The 10,815-nt window shown below is 33.8% G+C and overlaps 1 protein-coding gene across 5 annotated transcripts; it reads left to right on the forward strand.

The window, feature by feature from the left end:
• Nucleotides 1-5,898: 5,898 nt before the first annotated feature.
• Nucleotides 5,899-9,642, forward strand: LOC141671722 (endoplasmin homolog). Of its 5 annotated transcripts, none has more exons than XM_074478044.1 (5): nt 5,899-6,176; nt 6,277-6,303; nt 6,401-6,468; nt 8,749-8,984; nt 9,257-9,642. In XM_074478044.1, exons 3-5 carry the CDS (start codon nt 6,411-6,413, stop codon nt 9,503-9,505), a joined length of 543 nt encoding a protein of 180 aa, XP_074334145.1. In that variant the 5' UTR covers nt 5,899-6,176; nt 6,277-6,303; nt 6,401-6,410; the 3' UTR covers nt 9,506-9,642. The 5 variants fall into 5 exon arrangements, 4 of the variants coding, with proteins under 4 accessions (XP_074334145.1, XP_074334147.1, XP_074334146.1 ...); XM_074478046.1 differs by having other exon boundaries at nt 8,812-8,984; XM_074478045.1 differs by lacking the exon at nt 6,277-6,303 and having other exon boundaries at nt 6,357-6,468.
• Nucleotides 9,643-10,815: the final 1,173 nt, after the last annotated feature.

Here is a 10,815-nt window from a genome sequence, read left to right on the forward strand (position 1 = left end):
GTCTCCATCAGCATTTTCTGATGCTCTCCCTGAAGTTATGCTCTCTGAAATTTCAGAATTTGAGTTGGATCCTTCAGGAATTGAAGAATCAGAGTTTTCAGAATTATCAGAATTTGGCTCATCAGAACTTGATGAATCAGAACTTGAAGAAACAGTGATAGGTTTTGATGCTTCTTGTGAGTCTTAAGTTGTGGTAGGATCATCAGCTTGCTCCCCCTGAACAGGTGTATTTTCCCTTAGAGTAGTTACCACAGTTTCAATGACATCAGAGTTTTACCCGTCAGAACTTACAGGATCAGGATTTAGGTCATCAGAATTTACAGAATCAGAATTTAAATCTTCATTTTCAAATCTCAGCTGATCATGATATCCAAAAGATACATTGATAGATTCCATGACGACCCTTGTTCTTAAATTGTAGACTCTGAAGGCTTTTGTGGAAAGTGGATATCCAACAAAAATTCCTTCATTAGCTTTTAGATCAAATTTTGATAGCTGTTCAGGATGAGTCTTAAGAACAAAACACTTACATCCAAATACATGAAAGTATTTCAGATTTGGCTTCTTTTTCTTCACCATCTCAAATGGTGTTTTTCCATGCTTGTTTATGAGTGTAACATTCTGTGTAAAATAAGCAGTCTACACAGCTTCAGCCCAAAAGTAGGTTGGCATATTTGCTTCATCAAGCATAGTTCGTGCAGCTTCAAAGAGAGTCTTGTTCTTTCTTTCTACAGCTCCATTTTGTTGTGGAGTTCCAGGTGCAGAATATTCCTGCTTTTTACCATGCTCTTTGCAGAACTCTTCCATGATTGAATTCTTGAACTCAGTGCCATTATCACTTTTTATGATTTTAACATAATCTTTGACCAATTTATCCAGCTGTCTGACATGATCAGTTAGAGTAGATGCAGTTTCATTCTTCTTGTGCAAGAAATACACCTAAGTGTATCTTGTATACTCATCCACTATAACCATATCATATTTCTTCTTTGCAATGGACATGACATTGACTTGACCAAATAGATCAACATGCAGTAAGTGATTAGGCTCAAGAATTGAGGATTCAGTTTTGCTCTTGAATGAAGATTTTCTTTGTTTTGCCTTTTGACATGAATCACAAAGGCCATCAGGAGCAAATACTGATTTTGGCAGTCCTCTCATAAGATTTTTCTTTACTAGCTCATTTATATTGTTGAAATTTAAATGAGAGAGTCTCTTGTACCAATTCCAGCTATCTTCAATTGATGCTCTACTTAATAGACAGATTGCAGAACCATCAGAGTTTGTTGAAAGTCTGGCTTCATATATGTTACCATGTCTGTAACCTTTCAGAACCACTTTGCCTGTAGAATGACTTACAACTTCATAGTGTTCTTCAAAGAAATCCACATGATAACCTCTGTCACAGATTTGACTCACACTTAGCAGATTGTGTTTAAGTCCTGAGATAAAAGCTACTATTTTAATGATGACATTCCAAAGATTGATATTGCCATATCCCAGAGTTTTTCCCATGTTGCCATCTCCATAAGAAACTCCTGGGCCAACTTTCTTCACAAAGTCTGAAAGCAGGGCTTTATTTCCAGTCATATGTCCTGAACATCCACTGTCCAGAACTATGATGTTTTTCCTGTTTCCCTGCAATCACAAAGACCTCTATTGGTTAGTTTTAAGGACCCAGACTTGCTTGGATCCTTTGGCCTTTTTAAGTTTGTTAGCATTTGCAGCGGATTTAGTTTCAGAGTTTATGCTAACATGCTGTTTATCAGACTTTATATCAGACTTTGCATCAGACTTTACACTAGAAGGAATTACACTAACTTTCTTTAAAAAAGGTTTTATTTGATAATAATCATAGTACAAACTATGATATTCCTTACAAGTATAAATGGAATTCCATAAACTACCACAATGAAAACAAGGATTTTGTGGTTTAAACCTAACAGACTGACTCTTAACTCCTGATCTAGGAGGTAAAGAATTTATATCTTTATTTTTCCTGCAAAAAGAAGCAAGATGGTTAGAGTTTCCACAATTATAGCATTTCTTTTTAGGAGCATTAGGAACAGGTATATAATTATTGCTTTTATTCACACCTTCCTTTCCATTCCTATTTTTCCTAGCTTCCTTGACCTTGTTCAAATTTCTAATCTCTTTCAGCTTAAGCTGCTTCTTAGTCATTAAACCTATGTTTACTGAAGCTGGTTTGTCCTGTTTTAATTTGTCAGAAGTTGACTTTTCTTTGACTTCTGTCCTAGAATCTATCATCTTTTCAGAATCAGACATTACAGTTTTTGCTACAAACTTAACATGATTAACTTTAGGCTTTTCAGCATTCTTGGTAAAGTTTGGTTTAGATGACACAGTTTCATTTTCTTTTTTATCATCTTCATAACCTAAGCCCTCTTTCGAGTTTCCACTACTTAGTATATTCTGAGTTGTTCTTCCAGAGTTAGTCCAAGTTTTGATGATTTATCTTTCCTTTTCTAATTCAGATTTAAGAGATTTATTCAGTTTTAGCACTTCATCTCTAACATACAAAACATCATCTCTTTCTTTCTGAGTTTGATGGAACATAACTAACTCTTTTTCTAAGTAGTCATTTCTGTTTCTAAGAGCAAGACTTTCAGATGTTAATCTTTCATTTGTTAAAGTATGATCTCTAAAACTAATGAACATGGGTTTAAGATATAATCTCAACTCAGTAATATCATCAGTATGAAAAGCAAAAGTTGTTTGAGATACCTTCAATTCAGTAGTGTCAGTACTGCTATCAGCATTTTCCATCAAGGCATAGTTCACCTCATTTTCAGAATCTGAAGTGTCTGTCCAGCTTTTCTTCTTTGTGACAAGTGCCTTGCCTTTATCACTTTTTCATTTCTTGCAGTCAGGAGATATGTGGCCTCTTTCACCACAATTGTAGCATTTGACATTTGAGTTGTCTCCTCTGTCAGACTTTCCTCCTTTGCCTTCAGACTTTCTGAACCCTTTCTTATCAGAACTTCCACCTTTCCTGGAAAATTTCTTGCCCTTTCTGAATTTCTTGTACGCTATCTTTGTGATACCCTTCACCATAAGAGCACACAGTTGCATCATATCTGCATCAACATCCACTTCAGGTAAACTTTCAGTTTCTGAATCATCATCATCAGAATCTGATGATTCTGAATCAGACTTTATGATGAGAGCATTTTCTTTGCCCCTCTTTGAGGCAACAACTTTAGGAGATTCCTCCTTAGCTTTAAGAGCAACTGTCCTTGACTTTCTTCCATGCCTCTTGCTCCTTTGTTCCATCTCAAGTTCATGAGTCTTGAGCATACCATAAATTTCATCAAAAGTAGTTTCAATAAGGTCATAATTGTCTCTTATGGTAGTAGACTTCAAATCGCAATTTTCAGGAAGAGCCAAAAGGAATTTTAGATTTGAATCTTCAAGATCATATTTCTTGTCCACAAGTGATAGATCATTCAAGAGTTTGGAAAACCTGTCATATAAATCAGTTAATGACTCATCAGCTTTTCAGTCAAAGTTCTCATACTCTTGAGTGAGTACAGTCTTCCTGTTCTTTTTTATTGCATCACTTCCCTGGCATCTTGTCTCCAAAGCATCCCATATCTCCTTTACAGACTTGCATCCAATTACCCTGTTTGACATGACATTATCAATTGCACTATACAACAAATGCCTTACCCTTGCATCCTTGACAATAGATGAGATATCTTCAGGTGTGTATTCACCTTTCCCCTTTGGTATGCTCTTTGCTGGTTGATCAGCAATTGCAACAGGGAGCTTGGTAGGCTTATATGGTCCTTCATTAATTCTATCAAGGTATTCTGGATCTGTAGCTTCCAGAAACATAGCCATCTTCACTTTCCATATAGGATACTCAGATGGTCTCAGTATGGGAACCCTAATAGTCTCATATCGACTGTGGGTTTTAGTGTTTTGAGTATCTTGAGTTTTGGCGGGCTTAGTTGGAGTTTGTGTTTCTTTAGACATGATTGATTGTTTGGATCTTACTGTATGTGTGTTAACAGAAAGGCTCTGATACCAATTAATAGGTCACACAACACTATAAAAGGGGGTTGAATATAGTGTTTATACAATCAAATCGATTTAACACAAGTATATAACATTAATCAAGTATATTCAATATAATAAACTCTTTTACAATAGAACAGGTGTTCTCTCTCAGTGATGAACAATATCACTAAGAGCTTCTAGGTTACAATGTATAATCTTTCTCGTGAATGATAACACATATAGTGTAAACCCTAAGCTGTGTTTATATAGTACATAGTTACAAGATATCTTCTAATTGATATGGAATATAATTCTGTCTCCTAAAAAATATCAATCAGATATTATCTTCTACAAGTCTTCTAGTCTTCTAACTCTTTATGCATATATTCTATTGATTTAGTCACGACCCTTTCATGTAAATCAGCTGCTTTCCTTATCTGAAGTATCCGCACTTAAGTCCTGATATAAATCCTGACGGCCTTAAGTTCTGATATAAGTTCCGACTTCAGTAAGTTCTGGTTTCCAGTAAGTCCTGATATTAAGTTCTGAAACTATACATAAAAAATTAGACATGACATCTCAAATATATCTAACAATGTGGTATCCTACTAGGCTTCTATCACACAGATAGATAGTCATTCGACAATACCTCCCCTTCAAGAAGGGTTATTCTTCTCAGTTTACATGAAAATAAAAAGGAGAGAAAAGAAAGAATTTAAGAGAATTACATATAAAAGAATATATGGTCACAAAATATATGGCTTGGAATATACCTCTAAACTATAGAGGTTTATCACCAGAGATCGAAAAACTTATGCATGTATATATATCGATATCAAGTATTACCGCGTCTCAATTCATGTGCCCGAATATTTTTTCTATTCCGTCCATCATTCTATGGACCCATGCTCTTGCTCGAGCTTATAAACAATCATATTTGAAACTCCCTCGATATTAAAAACTAAATCTGGGATTTCATTCTAGACATCATGGTTACTAGAATCCTACGTTTGTACCACAACCTTCCTAGTATAGTAATAGGACTCTATATCGATAAGAAGGAATAAATACTCAAAAGGTAAATGATTGACTTAGTTATTCTATTAATGATAACTTATAAATCACTACGAACCGATTAGTGGTACTAAATCTTAACATCCATTACAATACAACTTTCATGGTTGTTATCGTCTCCTTATTCAAAGAATCATTGTTGCATTACTATAGTCCATCGCTGACCTACTCTAGTCATTCGTTTTCCTTGTAATCTTAATAGTTAATCATACGGAGTCCATACATGTCGTATCAAAATTTTTGAAGGAGGTAACATAATCGCCATATATGATCCATGTAAAACCTTTTCCGACTTGACGTTTATACAACATAAAGCAGATAAAATTGCAAAAAAAAATTCAATAAAAGCAACGATAGCAGGTTAATACCATTATTTATCATATGTCCTCAATAGGAGATTGGAAACTCAAGGGTTCATTTAGTCCTTTTTGGAACATGGTCCTGACTTATCTCAAGTTAGGACCTTCTACGATGGGTCACTACTAGAATTTTGTCAATAGACATCGGTCCTTAGACATCGGTTGCTCAAATGACTGATGTTAAAGACAGTTTAGACATTGGATAAATTTTAAGCGATGTTAATTCTTTTATTAGACATCGGTTAGCAAATTAACTATTGTCTATAGTTATTTTTCAAAAATGAGAAATGTTAGTTAGACACAGGTTTGTGATATAACCAATGTCATTTTTTAGACATCAGTTTTAGTTTACAACCGTTGTCGATGGTTAACTAAAAAAAATTAAAAAAACGCGAAAAGTTTCCCCCCTTTATTTCCCAATCATTTCCCCCTTAATCAAAAAATAAACCCGTCTCCCCCTTTAGGAAAAGATTCTTTTCGTCTCTATCTCTCACTCTGCTATCTCTCTCAGCTCACTCTCGTCTCTCTGTCTCTCTCTCTCTTCCATCTATCTGGTTCTCTCTATCTCTCTCTCCCATCTCTCTGCTTCCCCCCCCCCCTCTCTCACACACACACCATATCAATTGATTGCAAGTACATATGGTTTCAATTAAATCCTAAATTGAAGAACACCTTCAATTAATCAAACTCCATCTACGAGAAACCCCAAGGTCTAAACAGGTTTGTTTATTCAATTCGGTTTGTTTGTTAATTTAGGTTTAATTTGTTCAGTTAGGTTTGTTCATTATTTTTAATGGGTTTTTTTCTTTTTTTTGAATAGGTTTTGAGATTCAGTGAGCTTCATAAGGTTTGTACTCTAATTATATATGTTTTCTTGTTTTTATGATATGGTTTTTGTAGATCAAGTTGGACACAGAACGGAAAATACTTTCAATTCGTGACAGATGTATAAGAATGACAAAGGAGGATTCAATAAAGAACTTGGGAACCATAGCTAAATCCGGAACTTCAGGTAAAGCTAGTGTCGATGCTCGCTCATAAATTGAACATATCTACTATTGTTCTTTTATGATGAATTAAGGAACTAATTGATTTCTTTTCTTATTTAATTTTTTTGTGTTTTAGTTTTGTGGAGAAAATGCAGACAAGTCGTGACCTTAAATGTAGATCAAGAGCTATGATATGTTTATGCATATTTTAACGGAATCGGCCTTGAAAAAGACTAGAACTAGATCATGTATTGTGTTTTAGAATAAAGTTAAGTTCTAGTTTTTTGTATATAGTTATTGGCCGTTGCCTTACAAATGCTATTTGTAAGAACACATTGTTATTAAACAATTTTTTTGAAATATGTTTATTTTGTTTATAAATTCTTATAACGTGGTGTACAATTACGAAGTGCTCAATTAAGAACCCTCTTTTTGTTCACTACAAAGCAGTCACCACTAGAGCTTGGTAATCATATGTATCTCGAACATGGAAGATGAATGTGGACCAATTTTACTTCACTTGGATTCATTCGGGTTCACATTAGTAGTTCAATTTTTGAAATATTAATAGGGATGGAAACATTCTAATGATTCAGACTTCAAAGAGCCAGAAATTATTTGTTATCAAAATATTTTATCGAGCAGTTTGGTTGCCAAGTTAAGGATACAATATGTTATGTCGCGTATTTAGTTCTCCATTGTGAACTTATCTTTTGGTCTTTGAGTTGATAAATAATGATATTATCAAATGCATACTAGTCATATATGATGGTAAATTTTTCCGTTACAATTATTTACTGAAAGGGAAAGGCTATTTTGGTATAAGAATTAGTATATTAGCCCTTATTCCATAATTTGTTTGGTCAGGTACACAGGTACTACTAATGTATCTTGTTATAGGTTATATATTATAATTATATGAGTTTTATAAATAGACACTTAATTATGCTGTAGTCTTTGTATTAACATATCATAATAATGGTTCCATTTAACTTTACTGTTTAGTGACGAAAACTGTAAAATGTTATAGTCAAATTAGAAGTTAGATTGCATGGCGGATTGCCTGAGCATGTATAAAATATCTTGTGGTTGAGAGCAAATGAAGCAAGCTTTTTCTTGCATCCCATTTTTGGAAGTATTTTGTTAATCATATAAAGATTATGATGTTCGTGTTGGGAGATTCTTATATCTGATAATAGAGTTATAAACTACGCAATTGTCTAACTTTAATTTTCTATGTTAATAAGCTTATTATGTCACATTTAAACTATTTAAATGCTTCCATATTTCTGAAGAAAAAGCGGGCCTACTTGAACGATAAAGAAACATCTTCTAATTATCCCATAGAAGCGAGAATCTTGATTCTCCCTCAAAGAATTGAGGAAAAAGTTATTATGGTTAGTTCTTTCTTGAGCCTTACTATCTAGCGTTCTAAGACATTTGTCATTGTTTTATGTTTGGTAGTATGATAAATATAAATTCTATGTTGACTAGCTAGTTGCTGTTATGCTATAAGTTTATTTGGTCAAGTATGTAGTTTGTTATTGGTTTAAGATTTCGTATTAAAGCTGACTGTATCTCTTTATAGAACAGGGATAATGCAAATTCTGGTACTTCACATTTCAGTTATAAGGGTGTAAAATAAGTCAAATGGACAAATGGGTGTAGCTTATGATTTACTTTCCATCATATCATTTACTCATTTAGTTAACATGGACAAGTTATAGCAGAATCATATGCAATTGAGGAGTAATTTTCAGTTTTCAGTCTGTACTAACTATCAGTATCTGTCTCATTTAATCCGTGGTTTTCCTTTCCTTCCAAATGCTACTTAATTTGTCACATCTATAAGATATCAGACCCGTGCCCCTGTACAGTTCATAGCGAACATATACCAGAGCATGTGTTGCTTCTTCCAACGTTCAAAAGATAAATTAAAGTAGATTCTTGATAAAAACATGGAATTTAATTAATGTAGGTCTTGTTCCAAGTTTTAAACATATAATATTTAAAAGTGATTATGCAGGAGACTTTTATTACAATGGTCAGAAAGAAGTAAAATTCCAAAAATTATTAGGTAGAGTAATTAGTACAATCTTGTTTATATTTGTCACTTCCATATTTTGTAACTTTTTGGATATTAACTACCAGGTTCCACAGTAAAAAATGATTATTACTGTGGTCTCTTTGTTTTGTTATTTATCCAATGTTTCTTTGAAGATGCTCCTGAAAGGTTAAAAAGAAAGATTTAGCATGGGTACACAATTTTATTATGGTTTTCTCTTTATAATTTTTGTTTTTAGATTTTGACTTGGCTAGAGTGTCGATTCAATTATGGGATATGATAATGAGAATGCTTTTATTAGACATTCAACTATGGGATATTTGGTTGGAGTTCAAATATGGAAAGGAACATGCACTCTCAAACTCAGCAGATGCAAACAAGCAAGCATACATGCGTGGTAAAAGGGTTCTTAAAATTAACCCGAGGCACCCAATCATCAAGGAGCTTCAGGAAAGAGTTGCAAAGGACCTTGAGGTAACTTTTTTTCCCTTTTTTAGGTCAATTGCAAGAAAGTTAAATATTCATGCACACTTTTGTCTTTGAACCATTGACCTCTTATTACTAGGGCAAAAGACCTTAGATTCTTTCTTGATGACTAATTAAAGTTTTTGGATATTTTCATTCAAATTTGCAAGAGAATGCTATATTATTTACCATGTTCTCTTACTTATTTCTGAATTATTGCCTCAATTTATTCTTACTAGCATGATAGATGTTTGCAATAAGCTCTTTATTTCTACCTTCAGGATAAGAGCGTAAAGCATACAGCAGAGCTCATGTACCAAATTGTGTTGATGGAGAGTGGCTTTGTTCTCAGTGACCCCAAGGATTTTACATCCCACATATATGGCTTCATGAAGAATAGTCTTAATATCAGTCCTGATGCTGCACTTGAGGAAGAGGACGTGGTTGAGGAAATTAAAGCCGAGTCCAGTGTGCAAGAAGGAGCTTATAATGCCAAGGAGGATGACAAAGACATCAAGGATGAGTTGTAGACTGCTACATCTTTGGACTATCTATCTTAAATTAGTTTATTTTTTTTCTTTCCCTTAGTTTAAAAAGGGTACCCCAAAAAGTTGTATTCTGTGCTAACTCGCTGTGAGGTTATGGAGATGGATTTTTTTTACAGTTACGAGCTGGCACTACTATAAAAACACAAAGTATGATTTGATTCAATTTTTGTTTTAATATTTAGGTTATTTTAGAACTGATGTTAAAAACTATAAATATACATCATTTTACACATATAAAAGCAATGTCTTAAAATCACAAAGACATCAGTCAAAACAAAATATTCGATGTTAATAAAGGCATATTAGCACATGTAAAAAAGGCAATAACATTGATCCTCCTCAGCAACCATCCCTTTCGGGATAACATCCTCAACCACTACATTCCTAATATGAATCTCATTATGTCCCTCGTTAGAAAACTCCATCAGATCCACTTTTTGATCTCCAATATGTAATTAAACATCATCCTGTTGTTGTTGCTCCTCAACCTCAGGGTTCGGTGCCCCGCTACCATATATGATAATGAACTATGTTACTATCATGATAATTCTAAGGGTTCCCGTAAGGGTTTTAACTGTCAACGCTATTTTAAGTAGCCCGGCTATGAACTTGACAAGAGTTCTTATTATTTTATGAATTTATTATTATATTATCGCATCATCTCTGAGGTTTATAACGCTTAGTTCCGATACCATTTTTGTAACACCCCCAAATCCGGGGTCGGGGATCCGGGTTATCACGAGTTCCATTTCCATTAATAGCACTTAATCTTAATAAATAACCAACTACTGCGTATGGTAACCCACAATATACACACACACACCACAAGTTATAGTCTCAGAGATGAATACCATAATATAATACAAGTCATTTTATTCAACAATTATAAGTCATAACACCTCAAAAAGGTTTCTGAATAAATTTATATATTCTTTACCATTATTATAATTTATAAATATACAAAAGTCTAGTACATCAAAGGTTAAAAGCCTAGCCTATTGGTAGCTCCTACCTCGGTCATAGTGGCATCAACGCCTACAGGAAGCTATGGAACATTTCCAATCTGTTCGTAAATTGGGAACTTGGTCTTGTTCATCTTTCCTAGATGTTGTTGTGTAATCAAGAAATGAAGCAAGAGTGAGCATTATAGCTCGCAAGATATTATATAGTTTAATCAATAATGCCAATATCCGAATTTGTAACTTACTGCAAATATTTATCAAGTGTAAGATAGTTACTTACTGGATATAAGCTTAAAAGGATGAAGTTTACAAAATAATCCAATATACTTA

Source organism: Apium graveolens, chromosome 7 (assembly GCF_009905375.1).
Source record: "Apium graveolens cultivar Ventura chromosome 7, ASM990537v1, whole genome shotgun sequence".
Classification (NCBI taxonomy): Eukaryota; Viridiplantae; Streptophyta; class Magnoliopsida; order Apiales; family Apiaceae; genus Apium; species Apium graveolens.